Source organism: Hylobates moloch, unplaced genomic scaffold (assembly GCF_009828535.3).
Source record: "Hylobates moloch isolate HMO894 unplaced genomic scaffold, HMol_V3 SCAFFOLD_19, whole genome shotgun sequence".
NCBI lineage: Eukaryota > Metazoa > Chordata > Mammalia > Primates > Hylobatidae > Hylobates > Hylobates moloch.
This window is the reverse complement of record NW_026652294.1, coordinates 12,329,362-12,350,666: the sequence shown is the minus strand read 5'-3', so window position 1 is coordinate 12,350,666 and position 21,305 is coordinate 12,329,362. Positions and strand designations below refer to the sequence as shown.

Below are 21,305 nucleotides of genomic sequence, written 5' to 3'. Positions count from 1 at the left end.
CAACTACTTGGGAGGCTGAGGCGGAAGAATTGCTTGAACCTGGGGGGCGGAGGTTGCAGTGAGCCAAGATTGCACCACTGCACTCCAGCCTGGGAGACAGAGCAAGACTCCATCTCAAAAAACAAAAACAACAAAAAACAAAACCCTGTAGTGGGTGACTTGAAGGGATACTGTTGGCTGAATGAAGTGAGTGAAGTGACCTGAATTTCAGCAACAGCAAGTCAAGGTCCTTTTGTGTGCAGCAATGAAACAGTGCTTCTCAGAGTGTGGTCCTGGATCATCATCACCAGCCACGCCTGGGAAGTTATTAGAAAATCCGAATCTCAGGCCCTTCCCCTAGGCCCACTGTATCAGAAATTCAGTGGGGAGGCCCAGCACTTTGTGTTCCAACAAGCTCTTCAGGGAATGCTGATGCACACTCAGGTTTGAGAACCACTGGCATAGACTGATCTGAGTTCTCAAGGCTTAAACCAACCATCCCCAGGAAGCAGACCCAGGGAAGAGCCAGTAAGAAAGCAAAGGGAGGCTTCAGTAACCTCCTTTCAACCAGTTTCAGTGGGAAGACAGTGTTAGCTCTCTCATCACTGGACTTCAATTTTGAATGCCATGTTGGGTCTGGAACAAGAAAGGAGGGCAGCAAAACACTTCCTAGCTCTCCGCAAAATGCCAACATGGACTCCTGAAGGCCAGGAGCCGTGTCCAATACATCTGTGAGTCTGTGGTGCCCAGCCCAAGGCCTGGCAACCAGAGGCATCAGGAAAGGTGAGAGTAACTGCCCCAGGCAGGAAGAATAAGCAGGCCTTCCTAAGAGTGTGGATCCTAAGGACTGAATAAGGTGACTGTCTCCCTCAATCCCAAACACACAATGATGTTAGCTCCCGAACCAGAAAGGGCAAGGACTTTGAGGGGGCTGACTCTAGCTAGCTGCCCCAAGCCCCACAACTGCCAAGCAGAAGGGAACTGAGGCCCCAGATCACTCCCTTACTCCCCCTCCCCACTTGCCCAAAAACCCAAGCTTGCCAGAGGTCACGTCCGCAGATCACGTTCACCCTTGCCAGAGGTCAGGGCCCCCGGCCCTTGGCGGTGGGCCAGAAGCGTGACTTGGCCTGCTGGAATGCATGCCCCTAAACATCTCTAGACTAGAGGCAGTGTCCCCCAACCATGGAGGCCCTCCATCACCATCCCTGCAGCATCACCACCCTCCAACCCCCATGTCCCACCCTGGCGCTTCCATACCTGTAGTAAGAGAGCAAACCATTGCCCAGCACGAACCAGCGGCGCTGGTAGCCCTTCAGATAGTTGGTCCACTTGAGAAGCCAGCCCTCGAAGCTGTCCAGAGGCAGTAAGGCCAGTGGGGCACTGGAGGTCGTGCTAGTCCCCGACATTGGAACCCCAAGAGGAGTCTTCGCCTGTCCTGGTCGCAGAAGAGGCAGGGGCTTTAACGCTGGCAGCGATCCTGACTCGGGTCTGAGAAAGGGCGCGCTCCCCACCGCCCGGGAGAGCGGCTCTGATGAGGCCTTAGTGAAGGGCCCAGCCCCTACACCTGAACTTGATTCTGACCCGGGCCGCGACCCCTGCAGCAGTTCCGATGCCTGCCCAGACCCTGGCTCCGGCTCAGACGTCGTCTCGGACACAGGCTCCGATCTTGGCACTGCCTCCGAAACTGCCTCTGACACCTGTTCTGACAGCGGTCCTCGCTCCGGTTCGGGCACGGGCTGGGGCTGGGGCTTGGGCTCCGGCCCGGAGCCGGACGTGGAAGCGCTCATGCCCGGCGCCGCCGTGTGGCACGACAGGCAGGGGACAACCGTGAACAGCGACGAGAGCCCGCGGGAGCGGCCGCCACAGCCGCCGCCTCGGCTCGGAGCGGCCGCTTTCCCCATAGAGCCGGCCGACCCGCGAGCGGTCGAGCGGCCAGTGGGGGCGGGGGGCAGGCCGGGGGCGGGGCCGGGGGCGCAGTCACGTGCGCGCGGCGCGAGGTGGGGGCGCGCGCGGGTCCCTCCGCGGCCCCGTGCGCCCCGCGCCCGCCAGCGCCCGCCGGCTGTTGTGCTCTCGGCCAGCCGCGGGCCAGGTTTGGCCCCTGGGTCGTCCCTCGGTCCGGCCGGTGGAAGGAGCCCTGGCAACACCTGTGGGCGGAGAGCTTGGCGGGCGGGCAACGCGGAGGGGATGGCGCGCTTCAGACCACGGTCCCTGCTGCGGCCCAGCCCGTGCCAGGCGCTGGAGGAACAATGATGAATGCGGAGCCCGCCGGCTCCCAGCGCAGCTCTGCCCACGGGACCCTGCGCCGACGCCCCCTCCCCCAACCCAGGCTGGGGTGGGTTCGCTCTCCGCCACCCAGGAAAGCCAGGCGGGAAGCAGGTACGGCAACCAGAGGCCACGAAATGCGCACGAAGCACAGGGTCGCTAAAGGCTAAAGACGACGCCCCGCCCCCCATGGCAGCCATTACCTGTCTGTGGGTCGCTCCCGTGGCCGCCAGAAGCGGTGGCCCCAAGTCGCCGCCTCACCGCCTCCACCTGAGCCAGCTGGCCTACGGTTCATGCCAGGGCGCTTCGCTGCAAGCGACGACATCGTTCGGGTTCTCTAAACAAATATGGGAAGACTTTTTGTAAACCAAGCGTTTTAGTACAAGAAACATCTCCAAGTGGGGTTCTTGGACCTCCCGGGATCCCTGGATAGGCTGGCAGTCTGTGATGCTTCCGCAGTAGTGGAGGTTTACCTGTCTGCATTTTTCCAGAGTAGGTCCATAGTTTTCATGGGATTCCCAAAGGAGGCTGTGACCCCAGAATGGTTAAAACATCAGCGAATTTTTTTTTCCGCTTTTTTTTTTTTTGAGACTGAGTCTCACTCGGTAGCACAGGCTGGAAGGCAGTGGCGTGATCTTGGTTCACGGCAGCCTCCGCTTCCCAGGTTCAAGCGATTCTCCTGCCTCGGCCTCCTTAGTAGCTGGGATTCCACGGCCCGCACCATGCCCGGCTAAATTTTGTATTTTTAGTAGAAACGGGGTTTCACCATGTTGGTCAGGTTGGTCTTGAACTCCTGGCCTCAGGTGATCCTCCCGCCTCCGCCTCCCAAAGTGCAGGAGAATTGCTTGAACCTGGGAGACAGAGGTTGCAGTGAGCCGAGATCGCAACAAACATTGCACTCCAGCCCGGGCGACAGTGCGAGACTCCGTCTTAATGGAAAAAAAAAAAAAAGAAAGAAAAAGAAATTCAGTTTTCCATCCCTAGTAAGTCAGAGGTGGAATCCAGGAACATGCTTTTTTTTTTTTTTTTTTTTTCCTTTTTCTTTTCTTGAGACAGTGTCTTCCTCTGTCACCTAGTCTGGAGTGCAGTGATTCAATCATGGCTCACTGCAGCCTTGACCTTCAGGGGTCAAGTGGTCCTCCCACCTCAGCCTCCAGACTAGATGGGACTACAAGCATGTGCCACCACACCCAACTAATTAAAAAAATTTTTTTTGTAGAGATGGAGTCTCCCTATGTTGCTCAGACTGGTCTTGAAATCCTGGCTCAGGGAATCGTCCCATCTTGGCCTCCCAAGGTGTTGGGATTACAGGCGTGAGCCACCTCGTCCAGCCAGGAACATGCATTTTATTATTTATTTATTCATTTACTTTGAGATGGAGTCTTGCTCTGTTGCCCAGGCTGGCGTGCAGTGGCGTGATCTCGGCTCACTGCAACCTCTGCCTCCTGGGTTTAAGCGATTCTTGTGCCTCAGCCTCCCGAGCAGCTGGGATTACAGGCATGCGCCACCAGACCCAGATAATTTTTGTATTTTTAGTAGAAACGGGGTTTTGCCATGTTGGCCAGGCTGGTCTCGAACTCCTGACCTCAGGTGATCCACCCGCCTCGGCCTTCCAAAGTATTAGGATTACAGGCATGAGGCACCACGCCCGGCTGGGAACATGCATTTTAATGATTTCCCAGAGGTTTTGCATGTGGGTGGATCATGGAGCACATTTTGGTGGACAGTGATGTGGAGGGAACATCTAGGGCTTTGGGAGTCAGACCCACTAAAGAAATCCCAGTTCGGCCACTCCCTTGCTGTGGGTCCTTCAGTGACCCCGATAGCTTCCCCTTGCTCATCTGTAAAATGAAGATAATAACAACTACCTCTCAGGTTGTAATGAAATAATGTCTGTAAACCATATTTGACGTAGTAAGTGCTTAGTAAATATTCTCTAGTTATTTACTAGAGGGTTCTCTGTGAAATATTTGGTGAAATGAACTAAACGGAGGCCAGAGCAGAAGGAGATGAGACCAAGGTTGACAAGCTTGGGAAATAACCACAATGGGCAAAGCTCAGTGCCTGCTATGTATGCATCAGATGCATTTGCAGCCCTTAAGGAAGGAAGCTGTCTAGTAAACAAATACTTAAGGATATGTTTTGACTGCTGCAATAAATTGCCAAGCTCTCAAAGATGACAGGGCCTGCCATCTTCATTAGTTCTGCCACAGTGAGTGAAGAAGGAGTCACAGAAGGGACAACGTTTGCACTGAGTCCAAGGGATAAGGAGTGAAAGGGCATTCAAGGTGAAGGAACCAGCATACTCTAAGTCCTATGTTGGGAAAGAACAGCTTGTCTGGGAAGTGATAAATAACTCATCATATCTGGAAGAGTAAGACAGGAGATGGAACAGAGAGCTGGATGGAAACCACACTGTGAGGAATGCTCTTTAGCCTACAGAAAGAAGGACTCCTGGGGACAAAGTTTATATATATATATATATAAAATATATGTGTGTGTGTGTGTGTGTGTGTGTGTGTGTGTGTGTTTGCTCTGTCACCCAGACTGGAGTGCAGTGGCACGATCTCGGCTCACTGCAACCTCTGCCTCCCGGGTTCAAGCAATTATCCTGCCTCAGCCTCCCGAGTAGCTGGGATTACAGGCGTGCGCCACTGCACCTGGCTAATTTTTTGTATTTTTAGTAGAGACGGGGGTTTCACCATGTTGGCCAGGCTGGTCTTGAACTCCTGACCTCAGGTAATCTGCCTGCCTCGACCTCCTAAAGTGCTAGGATTATAGGCTTGAGCCACTGCGCCCGGCCCAAAGGAGATTTTTTTTACCAACTACAAGTCTGGGGCAGGAAATATGCAAGATGAGCCTGCCTGGACATTTTGTCATGCCAGAAAGTGAAAAGGCTATTCAAGACCACTGTTGTGTCAAAAGCACTCAGGGCCAACTTAAAGGGGCTCGCAGTGGCCAAAGGTGGAAGAATATGAGCAAAAAGAATAATGATTGCAATGGGCTGAAACATCAACTAAATAAAAATCCATAAATTAAATGCATACGTTCCTAAAGTTACACACACACACAAAAATCCACTAAAACAAAAACCCACCTTATTGGTCGTATGTGGAGGTTACCACAGTACCAATTCATTATTCTGAAAATTGATAAAGGGAGAGAATTAAGTATGTATCCTATCCTTGTTGTACCAACTATCTCATGGTAACAAAGAGTTCATGAAGGAAAAATATGTATAGAAGAATTAGCTAGACCAGGTGCAGTGGCTCACACCTGTAATCTCCACACTGGGAGGCCAAGGCAGCTGGATCCCTTGGGCCCAGGAGTTTGAAACCAGCCTGGGCAACATAGTGACAACCCATCTCTACAAAGGAAAAAATAAATGAATAATTAGCGAATAAGTGCAGAAGGAGGCTGGGCGCAGTGGCTCATGCCTGTAATCCCACCACTTTGGGAGGCCAAGGCAGGTGAATTGCTTGAGTCCAGGAGTTTGAGACCAGCCTGAGCAACATAGTGAAACCCTGTCTCTACAAAAAATACAAAAATTATCTGGGCATGGTGGTGTGTGCCTGTAGTCCCAGCTACTCAGGAGGCTGAAGTGGGAGGATCACATGAGCCTGGAAGGTGGAGGTTGCAGTGAGCCAAGATCATGCCATTGCACTCCAGCCTGGGTGACAGATCAAGGCCCTGTCTCAAAAAATAATAATAAAAATAATAAATGCAGAAGGAATTATAGAATTAGAAAAAAATGATACTTGGCAGCTCCTAATGAAATACTGTAATGGATCAAATAATCACCAGTAGTTACTAAGTGATGGGGTTGATGGGGAACATCTTAAAGGATCAGGCTGACATCAGCTGATTCTACCTGTTGATCTTAGCATCACGAAAAGTGCAACAGGATATTATGTGCCGCCTCATGTGACCAAGTAGGAAAAACAGCACCACCTATGATTATTTTTATACCACCTCCCTCCATTCAAAAAAACTAAACCTGTTTAGTTTTTAGTTTGAACAGTACTTTTAAAATGCAGGAGACAGAGGAACATGCTAAATGGCCCAAGAAGTCAATCAGTCAAATCCAAAAATAGAAAAATCTACATCCTAACAACAAGTTTTATTCAGTAAATGCATGGCCTAGGAAAAGGAGGTGAATTGGAAAATGTTATCAAGTTTAAAAAGATATATCAACCAGATACAGTGTGTGTGAACTTTATTTTAATCCTGATTCAAACAAACCATTAAAAAAAATACTGCTGGGCACGGTGGCGCACGCCTGTAATCCCAGCACTTTGGGAGGCCGAGGCAGGTGGATCACCTGAGGTCAGGAGTTCGAGACCAGCCTTGTCACCATGGCAAAACCTTGTCTCCACTAAAAATACAAAAATTAGCCAAGCATGGTGTCACACTCCTGTAATCCCAGCTACTCGGGAGGCTGAGGCAGGAGAATCACTTCAACCCAGGAGGTGGAGGTTGCAGTGAGCCAAGATCGCGCCACTGCACTCCAGCCTGGGCAATAAGAGTGAAACTTCATCTCAAAAAAAAGGCTGGGCACATTGGCTCACACCTGTAATCCCAGCACTTTGGGAAGCCAAGGCGAGTGAATCACCTGAGGTTGGGAGTTCAAGACCAGCCTGACCAACGTGGAGAAATCCCATCTCTACTAAAAATACAAAAAATTAGCCAGGCATAGTGGCGCATGCCTATAATCCCAGCTACTTGGGAGGTTGCTGTCAGCCGAGATCATGCCATTGCACTCCAGCCTGGGCAACAAGAGTGAAACTCCGTCTCAAAAATAATAATAAATAATAATAATACAACCTGGGGACAATTGGGGAATATGGAACACAGATCACATTTTAGGAAACACTGATCTGTGGACTAAATGTTGTCCCCCAAAAATCCGTATGTTGAAGCCCTAACCCCCAGTGTGACTGTATTTGGAATAAGGAAGTTAATCAAGGTTAAATGAGGTTATGGAGTAGGGCCCTAATCCAATAGGATTCGTGTCCTTATAAAAAGAAGCACCATTGTTTCCTGTTATTTCAGTGTTGTAACAAAATAAAAAGAGGCCAGGCACGGTGGCTAACACCTGTAATCCCAGCACTTTGGGAGGCCGAGGCAAGCAGATCACTTGAGGTCAGGACTTTGAGACCAGCCTGGCCAATATGGCAAAACCCCATCTCTACTAAAATATAGAAATTAGCCTGGCATGGTGGTGCATGCCTGTAATGCCAGCTACTCGGGAGGCTGAGGCAGGAGAATCGCTTGAACCTGGGAGGCGGAAGTTGCAGGGAGCTGAGATCACGCCATTGCACTCCAGCCTGAGCAACAGAGAGAGACTCTTTCTCAAAAAAAAAAAAAAAAAAGGCCGGGCGTGGTGGCTCATGCCTGTAATCCCAGGACTTTGGGAGGCCAAGGCAGGTAGATCATGAGGTCAAGAGCTCGAGACCATCCTGGCTAACACAGTGAAACCCTGTCTCTACTAAAAATACAAAAAATTAGCCGGGCGTGGTGGCAGGCACCTGTAGTCCCAGCTACTCCGGAGGCTGAGGAAGGAGAATGGCATGAACCTGGGAGGTGGAGCTTAATGATCCAGCCTGGACAAGAGGAGATCCGTCTTGAAAAAAAAAAAAAAAAAAAGGCCTGGAGGTGGTTTTGGGAGGCCAAGGCGGGTGGATCACCTGATGTCAGGAGTTTGAGACCAGCCTGGCCAACGAGGCGAAACTCTGTCTCTACCAAAAATACAAAAATTAGCTGGGCGGGGTGGCACGTGCCTATAGTCCCAGCTACTCAGGTGGCTGAGGCAGGAGAATTGTTTGAACCTGAGAGGCAGAAGTTGCAGTGAGCTGAGATCACGCCACTGCACTCCAGCCTGGGAGACAGAGCGAGACTCGGTCTCAAAAAGAAAAAAAGAAAAGAAAGAAAGAAAAGAAGAAACACCAGAGAGCTTGCTTTCTCTCTTCATCCCCAAGTGAGGACACAGCAAGAAGGCAGCCATCTGCAAGCCAGGAATAGAGACCTCGCCAGAAACTAAATAGGCTAGGCCCTTGATCTTGGACTTCTGACCTCCAGAACTGCAAGAAATAAATTTCTCAGTCTAAGTCAGTCTATAGTATACCATAATAGTCTCCCAGTCCATGGTACCGTCATATACACATGACATTTCAGTCAACCACAGACCGAATATTCGACAGTGGTCTCATAGGATTATAATACTGTATTTTTACTACACCTTTTCCATCTATAGATATGTTTAGATACACAAATGCCTACCTTTGTGTTACATTTGCCTGCAGTATTCAGTACAGTAACATTCCGTACAGGTTTGTAGCCTAGGAGCAATACCTTAGGAGTGTAGTAGGCTATCCCATGTAGGTTTGTGTAAGTACAACAGGTCCTCAAATCACATCATTTTGTTTAACATCCTTTTGTTATAATGTTGTTGAGAAACCGGGCGTGGTGGCTCAGGTCTGTAATCCCAGCACTTTGGGAGGCCAAGGTGGGCAGATCACCTGAGGTCACGAGTTCAACAACAGCCTGGCCAACATAGTGAAATCTGCTCTCTACTAAAAATACAAAAATTAGCCAGGCATGGTGGCATGTGCTTGTAATCCTAGCTACTTGGGAGGCTGAGACACGAGAATCGCTTTAACCTGGAAGGCAGAGGTTGTAGTGAGCTGAGACCACGCCCCTGCACTCCAGCCTTGGTGATAGAGACTCTGTCTCAAAAAATAATAGTAATATTAATAATAATGTTGATGAGAAAAAAAATCAATTCCCAGCAGGGAGCCAAGGTCTGGGTGGAGTTTGCATGTTCTCCTCAGGTCTGTGTGGGTTTTCTCCAGGTAATCTGGTTTCTTCCCACATCCCAAAGACATGTGTATTAGGTTCATTGGCGTGTCTAAATGGTCCCAGTCTGAGTGAATGTGAATATGTGTGCCCTGCCAATGGAACAGCATCTTGTCCAGGGTTGGCTTCTGCCTTGTGCCCTGAGCTGCTGCTGGGATAGGCTCTGGCCACTCACGAACCTCAACTGGCATAAGCAGGTAAATAATTACCTTACTTGTTTTTTATTCATGTTTCTTAAGCATATATATAGCTTACATTTATTTCAGTATTTAATATTAGAAGTGTTTTGGATCTTTATTTAGAAGTTTGGTGATGTTTTTGTGGCAAGAAATACGCAATAAGAACTTAGCCCTTGTTTGTATCAATTAGCCTATAGCAAAATTGGTTTTATTATACACTGTTTTGTTTAAAGGTGACGTTTCCAGGCCGGGCCAACATGGTAAACAGCCTGGCCAACATGGTGAAACCCTGTCTCTACTAAAAATACAAAACTTAGCCAGGTGTGGTGGTGCACACCTGTAGTCCCAGCTACTCAGGAGGCTGAGGTGAAAGGATCACTTGAATGCGGGAGGTAGAGGTTGCAGTGAGCTGAGGTCCCACCACTGCACTCCAGCCTGGGTGACAGAGCAAGACTCGGTCTCAAAAACAAACAAACAAACAACAAGAAAAAAGAGAAAATTAGTGGCCGGGTGAGGTGGCTCACACCTGTAATCCCTGCACTTTGAGAGGCTGAGGCAGGTGGATCACCTGAGATCAGGAGTTTGAGACCAGCCTGGCCAACATGATGAAACCCCATCTCTACTAAAAATACAAAAAATGAGCTGCATGTGGGGGTGCGTGCCTGTAATCCCAGCTACTCAGGAGGCTAAGGAGAGAGAATCGCTTGAACCCGGAAGGTGGTCCCATGTTAAAACAACCTGTAAGTTGTTTCATAATCTATTTTATGCAAGAAGAATCAGGTCAAGTAAAAAGGCCTGCCAGACCACACGCAAATGGGGAGCCAAGATTCAAACAGAAGGTTCTCTAGTCCAAAAACCTGCTCGTCTGTGCAGTAAAAGAATATAGACCTGAGCCTCCAACCCCAAGGTTCCTGCCCACCCAAAACAAACCCTGCCAGACTGTCCCTGAGAGGCTCAGGAGAAGGGAAAGCTAAAAGATGGCAAGGAGCAAAGTCCCCTTGGGCTGGAAGACTCTGGAGTAGCTGATCATCCTCGTTTTGCAGAACTGCTCACAAGCCATCACTTCCACCTGAGGTTAGCCTTGTGAGATGGCAAATATCACTGTCCCCCTCTGCCCGAGTCCAAGGTCACATCACTGACTGGATAAAAACCCAGGTCTCCCAGCTGCCATCTGGTCTTCATTCCAAAATCCAGACAGGTTCTCTTATGAGCTTGTGGCCACAGATACAAAAGTAGATGCTGTTGTGTGTCTCATTTCATTCAGGAAAGGTCTGGAGTGGCTTGAGCCATACCCTGCTTCAGAACTGGCCCTAAGTGGGAGTGAGGGCAGCATGCAGCTAAAGGCACAAGTCTGGAAGTTTCAAATCCCAGGTCTGCCACTTTCTGGCTATAGGCTGGAAAAAATCCTTTAATTTTTTTTTTTTTTTGAGACGGAGTCTTGCTCTGTCGCCAGGCTGGAGTGCAGTGGCGTGATCTCAGCTCACTGCAATCTTCCCCTGCCAGGTTCAGGCAATCCTCCTGCCTCAGCCTCCCGCGTAGCTGGGACTACAGGCGCCCACCACCATACCCAGCTAATCTTTTTGGATTTTTAGTAGAGACGAGGTTTCATCATGTTGGCCAGGATGGTCTTGATCTCTTGACTTCGTGATCTGCGTGCCTCGGCCTCCAAAAGTGCTAGGATTACAGGCATGAGCCACCGCACCCAGCCTAATCTAACCTTATTTATTTATTTATTTGAGACGAAGTCTCACTCTGTCGCCCAGGCTGGAGTGCAGTGGTGTGATCTGGGCTCACTGCAACCTCCGCCTCCCAGCTTCAAGAGATTCTCCTGCCTCAGCCTCCTGAGTAGCTGGGACTACAGGTACGTGCCACTACGCCCGGCTAATTTTTTGTATTTTTAGTAGAGACGGGGTTTCACCGTGTTAGCCAGGATGGTCTCGATCTCCTGACCTTGTGATCTGCCCGCCTCGGCTTCTCAAAGTGCTGGGATTATAGGCATGAGCCACCACATCTGACCCTGTTCTAACACTTTGGAGTGATCACAAACTCACATGCCCTCAGGGACCAGGGAGATTAAATGCACTTGGGTTTAGGAAGATGAAAGTGGTGGGAGCTTCAGCTAACTGCAGCTTGCATACCACATCCAAGGTACTTAAATTAATCACTATGAGAAGCATAGTGTTTGATCAAATCAACACCCCACTATCGGCCCCAGGAGGACTAGTAATTAGTGACCTCTGCTTAGAGTGATAGTGACAGGTTTTATTTGAAAACCTTTCAGAGGAGTCAGTGATTCCTTAGTGGAGTATACAGAATCTCCAAAGCAATGTGGAGTCAAGGGTTCTGCCATGGAAATTACCCGAGAGCTCCAGAGAATACGGTTGGTTCCGCATAATGCAATTTTTATTTATTTATTTATTTATTCATCCATTTATTTTTTTTCAGGGCTTCATTTTATTTTTTTTTTTTAAAGAAAATATATGCTTTTATTTTTCCGTGATTACAAACACAACTGAATATCAAATGCACAAAGTAAGAATTATACGGGGAAAAAAAATCAGATACGTTCATATATATATCACATTTTCAAGGCTATTTCCATCCAGAATAACCTTGGTTTGCCAGGGCCAATAGAAAGAAGTCACAAAATCACCTTTAGTCAAATTTGTGTGTTTGCTTTCTTCTATAATTCCAATACCTCCACCATCAACGACTTGAGATAGCTGCCAAGGTGTTATGTAATCAGTGCCAGTGTCTTCATTCATTCTACAACGAAGGCTGTCACTTCACACTTGGAAGGTTGCACAGCGGCCAGGCAGAGGCGCTCCTCATTTCCCAGATGGGGCACCCGGGCAGAGGCGCTCCTCACTTCCCAGACGGGGCGGCCGGGCAGAGGCGCTCCTCACATTCCAGAGGATGGGCGGCTGGGCAGAAGCGTTCCTCACTTCCCAGATGGGGAGGCCGGGCAGAGGCGCTCCTCACATCTCAGACGATGGGCAGCCAGGCAGAGACGCTCCTCACTTCCTAGACGGGGTGGCAGCCGGGCAGAGGCGCTCCTCACTTCCCAGACGATGGGCAGCCAGGCAGAGATGCTCCTGGCTGGGCGGCCGGGCAGAGGCTGTAATCTTAGCACTTTGGGAGGCCAAGGCAGGCGGCTAGGAGGTGGAGGTTGTAGCGAGCTGAGATCACGCCACTGCACTCCAGCCTGGGCAACATTGAGCATTGAGTGAGCGAGACTCTGCCTGTAATCCCAGCACTTTGGGAGGCCGAGGCGGGCAGACCACTCAAGGTCAGGAGTTGGAGACCAGCCCGGCCAACACTGCGAAACCCCGTCTCCACCAAAAATACAAAAACCAGCCAGGCGTGGTGGTGTGCGCCTGCAATCCCAGGTATTAGGCAGGCTGAGGAAGGAGAATGACGGGAGCCCGAGGCAGGGGGGCTGCAGTGAGCCAAGATCATGCCGTTGCACTCCAGCCTCGGCAACAGAGGGAGACCGTCTCAAAAAAAGAAAGGAAAGGAAGGGAGGGGAGGGGAAGGGAAGCCAAGCCAAGCCAAGCCAAGCCAAGCCAAGCCAAGCCAAGCCAAGGGAAGCCAAGCCAAGGAAAGCCAAGCCAGGCCAGGCCAGGCCAGCCCGGCCATAATGCAATTTTTACAAAGAAAAGGTTATCCATTCAAGCCTCTGTTTTCCTAACATGTCCAGCCCCTGCCTGGTGGAAGCTCCCTATCTGATGGGAGACGGACAGAGTCTAGTCTAGGAAGGCAAAGCTCATGTCAGGGCAGGCCCCGAAGGGTCTGAGCTGACTTTCCTCAGGTAAAAATGAGGGTAAGTCTATATTCCTTGCAGGGTGAACAGTAGAATCAAAAGTTCTGAGGTGGGCTGGGCATAGTGGCGCACGCCTGTATTCCCAGCATTTTGGGAGGCCCAGGTAGGAGGATTGCTTGAGGCCAGGAGCTCAAGACCAGCCTGGGCAACACAAGGAGACCCCTGTCTCTACAAGAAGTAAAAAAATCAGTGGGGCTTTGTGGCACACGCCTATAGTCCTAGCTTTTCGGGAGGCTGAGGTGGGAGGGTCACTTGAGGCCAGGAGGTCAAGACTGTGGTAAGCTATGATCACGCCAGTGTACTCCAGCCTGGGTGATGGAAGGAAGGGGAGGGGATTGGAGGGGATGAGGGAGGGATGGGGTTAAAGGAAGGAGAGAAGAAAGAATGGAAGAAAGGAAGAACAAAAGCAAGAAAGGAAGGAAGAGAAGGAGGGAGGAAGGGAGGAAGAAAGTTAGTTCCAAGGTGGAAAATCAAGGGGCCTGTTTGGAGAAGTGAGAGAAATCATGGGATTTGGCTCATAGGAAGAAGTATGGGAAATCAGGTTGGAAAGGCAGGTTCCAGGGGATCAGGCCTTCCCAGCCCTCTCGTATGACAAAGCTAAGGAACAATTCTTCCTGGTGACCATTTCATTCTTGTGGAGCAAGTGCACTCAGCCCCTGAGAAGTACCTGGGGAGGGCTTGGTTGGAGCCCCAGTGACCAACCATTGCTCCCGACCAGGTTCCCAACAGGCACATGCTGGCTTGGGGTGCTCCAAGGCCCCCTGGAGGATATGGATCTGTCTCAACCCAATTTCTTTCTCCTAAGGGATTAACTGAATATGAGGGAAGAGAGCAGATCACCAATCCTCAGAAAAGGGATTTAAGGGCCAAGCGCGGGGGCTCATGCCTATAATCCAGCACTTTGGGAGGCCGAGGCAGGTGGATCACCTGAGGTCAGGAGTTTAAGACCAGCCTGCCAACATGGTGAAACCCCATCTCTACTAAAAATAAAAAAATAAAAATAAAAATAAAAATAAAAAAAAAATTAGCTGGGCATGGTGGTGGGAGCCTGTAATCCCAGCTACCCAGGAGGCTGAGGCAGGAGAATCGCTTGAACCTGGGAGTGGGAGGTTGCAGTAAGCCAAGATCGTGCCATTGCATTCCAGCCTGGGCAACAAGAGCAAAACTTCGTTGCCAAAAAAAAAAAGGCGGGGGGGAATGTATGTTACCCAGGGTCTCAGAGCAAACTGAGGAGTCATAGAAGCGGAACTCCCACCTCTAGATTATTATTCCAAGGCCCAGTCACCAGCACCAGGCTGCCTCTTGAATTGTATGTGTCAACTCCAAGTACAGCATAATTATAGTTGCCAACACAACCCCCTTCCCATTCACCTGTGAGACACCAGGCCTTGGGCTAGGTTCTTGTCAAGCTCACTGGGTTCTCAGAGCAAGCCTATGAAGTAGGTACTACAATTATTCCCAGTTTCCAGATGAGGAAGGTGAAGCTCTGAGGGGCCAAATGACTTTCTTGTGCAAGGCAGAGCTGAGATTCCAAATAGAGCCGTCTGACTTCAGAGGCCATGCACATCAGATAAAGGAAGCCTCACTGCAGCAGGGAGGGACACACATGGCCTTCCAGGCCTGTGGACAGCATTTCCAGAGGCCAAAGGATTGCACAGAGAAAAGACTGTGTAAACCAGGTTCTCCCCATAAAGCCCAAAGGAGGCATCCTGCCTTCAGCCAGAGGCATCAGACTCCAGCAGCCAGCGGTTCCACCTGATTGCTTTTCTTCCTACTCTGCCACCCCCAAGACTATTCAAATACAAGCTCCGTGGAAGCAGAGGACTTGAGTCAGTTTTGTTCACTGATGATTTCTAGCACCTACAAGAGTGCCTGGTACATATGAGGAGCTATTATAAACAAACACATGCTGGATAAAGTGGAAGATGAGTGTTTTTTAACCATAGGAAGATTTATTTTATTTTATTTTGAGATAGGGTTTTGCTCTCACCAGGTTGAAGTGCAGTGGTTCGATCTTGGCTCACTGCAGCCTTGACCTCCTGGGCTCAAGTGATCCTCCCACCTCAGCTTCCCAAGTAGCTGGGAGTAAAGGCACACGCCACCACATCAGGCTGATTTTTCGTTTTATTTTTTGTAGAGACAGGGTCTCGCTATGTTGCCCAGGCTAGTCCCAAACTACTGGCCTCAAGTGATCCTCCTGCCTGGACCTCCCAAAGTGCTGGGATTACTGGCATGAAACACTGCGCCTGGCCAATCTCCTGTACAGGGGAACTTCAAATAGCTGGGAGACCCAACTTGACCCAGTGGGGAGATGCATTTGAATGACAGCGGCTTGGGGCAAAAGCTTTGAAAATGCTGCTGGATGAGGAGACTGGATATGGAATACCACTGGGAGTTACTTTGTAAAGTGATAAACACATTAGTCAAGTAAAACTCTCCCTGAGTGATCATTTTTGATAAGCCTGGATTTTCTGGCTTTGCTCAGAGCAGGATTTGTTCCTTTCCACTCAGCAGATGTTTGTGAAGCATTATGTGTGCAAAGCTCTGTTGCCACATCTCAGGATCTGAGAAATGGAAGGAAGTGCAGAAACCACCCACCAGCCCCACTGTCCCTGAAGAGCAAGTGGGAGAGCTGAAGCCCAGAGAGACACTACTGGGGGAGACAGGGGGTCCCAGTCCAAGGCCTGCCCCTGGCTCTGTCCTTCATAGGCCTGCAAACTTTCAAAGTCAGCTGCTGGACCAGGCCCAGAATTCTAATAGCCAGAGTAACACTTCCTAATTTAACAAAGGGCTGGGCTGGAAAGTGTTCCTGTTTCTTGTTCCTGCTAGGAGTCCCCAGGAATTAAACGACTTTGCTGGCCAGGCACGGTGGCTCACGCCTGTAATCCTAGCAGTTTGGAAGGTCAAGGTGGGAGCATCATCTGAGGTCAGGAATTTGAGACCAGTCTGGCCAATGTGGCGAAACCCCATCTCTACTAAAAATATAAAAATTTGTGAGGTGTGGTGGCGCATGCCTGTAATCCTAGCTACTCAGGAAGCTGAGGCACGAAAATCATTTGAACCCGGGAGGCAGGGATTGCAGTGAGCTGAGAGTGCACCACTGCACTCCTGCCTGGGCAACAGAGCAAGACTCCTGTCTCAAAAAGAAAACAAACAAACACTGAGTGACTACCCCATTTACTAGGCATTGTGATTGCAGGGATGAGTAAGTCAGCATCGCTGCCATCGAGACATTTATAACCAGACCAGGTGGCACAGCAGCTCACACCTGTAATCCCAGCACTTCAAGAGGCCAAGGTGGGCGGATCACCTGATGTCAGGAGTTCAAGACCAGCCTGGCCAACATAATAAAACCTCATCTCGGCTGGGTGCGGTGGCTCACACCTGTAATCCCAGCAGTTTGGGAGGCTAAGGTGGGCAGATCACGAGGTCAAGAGATTGAGACCATCCTGGCCAACATGGTGAAACCCTGTCTCTAATAAAAATACAAAAATTAGCTGAGTGTGGTGGCACGTGCCTGTAGTCCCAGCTGTTCGGGAGGCTGAGGGAGGAGAATCGCTTGAACCTGGGAGGTGGAGGCTGCAGTGAGCACCACTGCACTCCAGCCTGGTGACAGAGCAAGACTCCGTCAAAAAAAAAAAGAAGACATTTACAACCTGATTGGAGCCACAGTGTGCAAACAAATGATGTTGTGCACTAAGCACTCTGTGTGGAGACAGGGGTGTGGGGACTCAGAAGCACAGGAAAGAATGGCCTTTTCTACTGGGGCCAGCTGTTGGCATCAAAGAAGAAAAGAGGCCTGAACTGAATCTTGGAGGATCCTTGGTCCCTGCCTTCAAACAGTTTTGGGAGAAAAGCTGAGTGTTGGGAGAGAAGCTGAGGCAGGGCCTGCATGTCTGCTAGACTTGCTGGCTCCTTGCTTCTAGCACTCCCATTATCTCAAGCAGCCATATGTTTCTCATTCACTTGATACACTGTTTCCTTTCAACCCCCACATCCTCACCACCTGTTCCTTTAAGCACCAATAAATAGCACGTGCTCCCAGAGCTCGGGGCCTTCACAGCCTCCACACTGGCCATGACCCCCTGGTCCCACTTTCTCTTTCAAACTGTTTTTTTCTCATTCCTTTGACTCCGCCAGACTCCCTCGCCCCCATGACCTGGTGTTGGTTCTGATTACCCCAACAAGAGAGTGTACAATCTAATCAGGAGCCAGGACAGATACTCAAAACAGCTACTATGCAAGGCAGAATGAAACCACAAGTAATCCAAGTTCAGAGGGGAGAGGAAACTTTCCCATATGACTTAGGTGGGTTATGGGCAGAGGTGGGCAGGAGACAGGAGGTGGTCAGAAAATGCTGTGTAGGAGGCCAGGTGTGGTGGCTCACGCCTGTATTCCCGTCACTTTGGGAGGCCCAGACAGGCGGATCACTTGAGGTCAGGTGTTCGAAACCAGCCTTGCCAACATGGTAAAACCCCATCTCTATTAAAAATTAGCCGGGTGTGGTGGCACATGCCTGTAATCCCAGCTACTAGGGAGGGTGAGTCAGGAGAATCGCTTGAACCTGGGAGATGGAGGTTACAGTGAACCAAGATTGTACCACTGCACTCCAGCCTGGGCAAGAGTGAAACTCTGTCTCAAAAAAAAACAAAAAACAAAAAAAGAAAATGCTGTGTAGGAGATGGCATTGAGACAAACCTTGAAGGATGAAGAGAGAGCTAAAGAGTCATTCCAGATGAACGGTCTTCACAAATAAAGGTACAATGTGGGGACTATCAGGGTGTAGTCTGGATAGCAGGCAGAACAGGGAGCGGGGACCACTGGAGCCACCATGATGACAGTCACTGGAAATGATGAGCCCTAGGCTAAGCACTTTATATCCTCATGCCAGACCTTGGAGGTAGGTTCCCTTACTACTGCAGCATTCTTTCAGATAAGGAAACAGAGGCTCAAGGAGGTGACAAGGCCACACAGCTGACTGGTGGTAGATACAGCACCTAAGCCAGGTCCTTCTGATGCCTCCCCCACACCCCCTTACCACTGGAATGCCAGGCAGTGGCATTACTGGGGCCTTCCCATCTAAGGTACCACTGTCCCAGCACACCTCACCTGGCGTGTCACCTCAGACAAGTGGGCACTGAGAGGTCAGTCTTCACCTTAACCATGGAAGCTAGCTTGATCCTTCTTTTTTGAGGTGAGCATCCATGGGACTATCAGGACCTCCTTCACCAGAATAGAAGGGAAGCATGGGGAAGGAATATGAGGATTGCTGAGGATTTGTTATGCCCGCTGTCTGCTGGTCTTCGGCTATTGTTTTACAGTCACGTAGGCTGGCTATTTTCTAGTTCTCCTCTGGTCACACTAGTGTCATTGTGGCCCTGGGGCAGATCCCTTTGCCAGTACTAGAGTGGCTGGTCTTTCTTGGGAGACTGGAGTTTCAACTATTCCTGGTACACTCAAAGGTTATCCAAGTACTGGCGGATGTTCATGGATTCCTGTCTCCGGCGCCCCAGCTTTCTGAGCTGGTCTGTCATAAAGTTTTTATCAGATGGTCTGATCTTCATTAGTGGCTGATCTTCTTATTGCTCTTCTCTAAAGCTCTCTCAACATCAATTCATTCCATAAATACTTTGACTCACAGGGAGCCTGTTTCTCTATTTGTAAAAAGTGGGCATTAAGCTAGGTAACTCCAAGGCCCAGCGCAGTGGCTCACGCCTGTAGTCTCAACACTTTGGGAGGCCAAGGAGGGCGGATCACTTGAGGTCAGGAGTTTGAGACCAGCCTGGCCAACATGGTGAAACCCCGTCTCTACTAAAAATACAAAAATTAGCCAGGTGTGGTGGCACACGCCTGGAGTCCCAGCTACTCAGGAGGCTGAGGCAGGAGAATCGCTTGAACCCAGGAGGCAGAGGCTGCAGTGAGTTGAGATCACACCGCTGCACTCCAACCCGGGTGACAGGGAGACTTTGTCTCCAAAAATAAAAATAAAAAATAAATTTTAAAAAAGTAAAAGGAAGCTTCTAGACAGCTGAAAGTTGGCACAGCCCTCAGGTATACATAAAGCCAAGTCAGGAGCTTCCAGTTAAGAGTATTTCAGAGTTCCTTGCCCCACCTAAGGTGTAGGACATTCCCCACTGAGTTGGCCCCCAATCTATCGTGGGCCACTCAAAATACCCCACACCACCTGGCCACAGTGATTAAAACAGGGATGGGCCCATGAACTAACTGGGGCAACTGGAGTCCTTCTTCAGGATTTGTCTACCTGGAGCAGCAGTGGAAGTACTCCTTGTGGTCTACAGGCCAGGGTTTCCTGTGGCTCTGCTCCCCAGGTTCAGCCAGCCTGATAATGATACCAGTGTTCAGAAAGCCACAAAGGGCTAGGCACGGTGGCATATGCCTGTAATCCCAGCACTTTGGGAAGCAGAGGAGGGTAGATCACTTGAGCCCAGGAGTTTGAGACCAGCCTGGGCAATATGGTGAAACCTCATCTCTACTAAAAATTCAAAAAATTAGCTGGGCATGGTGGCACATGCCTGTAATCCCAGCTACCTGGGAGGCTGAGGTGGGAGGATTGCTTGAACCCAGAAGGTTGAAGCTACAGTGAGCCTCATGCTACTGGCCTCCAGCCTGGGCAACAGAGTGAGACCGTGTCTCAAAAAAAAAAAAAAACAATATAAAGACAATGAAGAGAGAATGGAAGACATACCTGGTGGTAGTATAGCCGCCCCTGGCTTCTCTCCCCTAAAACGTTGGCGACTGTGCCCTATCCATCCTTGATTATGTAAACCCAACTTCTCTATTTTGCTTGAACTAGTTCAAGTTCAGTTTATATTACCTGCCACTGAGAGGATCTTAATAGATCCTATTTTTACAAATGAGAAAGCATAGTCTGGAGGAAGTGTGATTCACCCAAGGTCACACAAAGCTGGCCTGCCCATCTAGTTCCACTACATCACACCACTGGAAGTTTAGCAGAGGCAGAAATGCCCAGGTCTCTGCTCTTCTTTTGATCTTTGTGAACTTCAAGAGGATCTGGCACCATCTCTTAAGGATCTCCAACTGTTTTCGATGTTAGAATCCTGTGGGCCCTTCCAGACTTGACCCTGGAACATGCAGAGAAGTCAACAGAGTCAAGAAGGGGCAGCAGCTCAACCCTGGGCTTCCTGCTCTGTTTGAAAAAATGAGTATGTTCTTGGTGTCCATCTTTTTCATTTGTCTCTTCCTAGCGCCCAACACAGTAGCTGTCCCAAGCAGGCCCTAAGGACAGGTTTAATGAATTCATCAATCAGGGTCTATGGGAACAGTAGGGTGACAGCACTCAGGCTTTTGAGTAAGCCTGAGTCAAACTCTTACCTGTCCATAAGCAAAAAGTGGGAGAAGAGCCTCAGTTCTCATCTGGAAAATGGGGATAATCCCCAAAGGAAAAAACTGACAAGATGGTGTTAATGCTGATTCAAACTCTAGGACCCAAGACCTTAGTTTTTTGGGGGTTTTATTTATTTTTGCTTGTTTTTTTTGTTTTTTGAGACGGAGTCTTGCTCTGTTGCCCAGGCTGGAGTATAATCACAGCTCACTGCAACCTCCACCACCCGGTTCAAGCAATGCTCATGTCTCAGCCTCTCATGTAGCTGGTATTACAGGCACCCACCACTACACCCGGATCAGTTTTGTATTTTTAGTAGAGACGGGGCTTCTCCACGTTGGCTAGGCTGATCTCGAACTCCTGACCTCAAGGGACTCTCCTGCCTCCCAAAGTGCTGGGATTACAGGCATGAGCCACCATGCCCAGCCTAGAACCCAAGACTTTGTATGGGAGAAAATAAGAATCCATTCATGGATTCCCTAGAGAGATAATGTGCTTTCAGGGGAAAAAAAAAAAAAGAAGAAGAAAAAAAAAAAACAAGAGACATGGAGTCTTTCTCTCTAGCTTCCTTAGCCTAGGAACAGGTGTGACACCTTAGGCAAGTCAGTAACCCTGAGTATCAATTGCCTCCTCTGTAAAACGGAGCCTGCCTTAGAGCACCTTGGGGACTTCCTATCACCTCTATGATCCCCCAGGATATAGAGAAAATGAAATGAATATTGGTCAAGCCATTAACACCCTCTAATGCAAAAGCATGTGGCTACTTTGCCTCCACCTCATGGATTCGTTGTGCTATGAGCTTGTCACAAAAAACCACCCAAGATAAACTGCTCTTTTTATATGA

General features: G+C 49.6%; 1 protein-coding gene across 14 annotated transcripts in view; it reads right to left on the bottom strand.

Moving 5' to 3' along the window:
- Positions 1 to 21,305, bottom strand: part of OSBP2 (oxysterol binding protein 2) — a 248,474-nt gene that overhangs the window by 214,017 nt on the left and 13,152 nt on the right. For 2 of the 14 annotated variants that reach the window (XM_058431264.1, XM_058431263.1), the window contains exon 1: positions 1,237 to 1,931. In XM_058431264.1, the coding sequence (XP_058287247.1) occupies positions 1,237 to 1,880 (644 nt within the window). In that variant the 5' untranslated portion in view covers positions 1,881 to 1,931. Of the gene's footprint in view, positions 1 to 1,236; positions 1,953 to 2,444; positions 2,579 to 21,305 lie in introns of those variants that run through there. The other 12 variants (XM_058431259.1, XM_032138422.2, XM_058431265.1 and 9 more) reach the window with 11 other exon arrangements.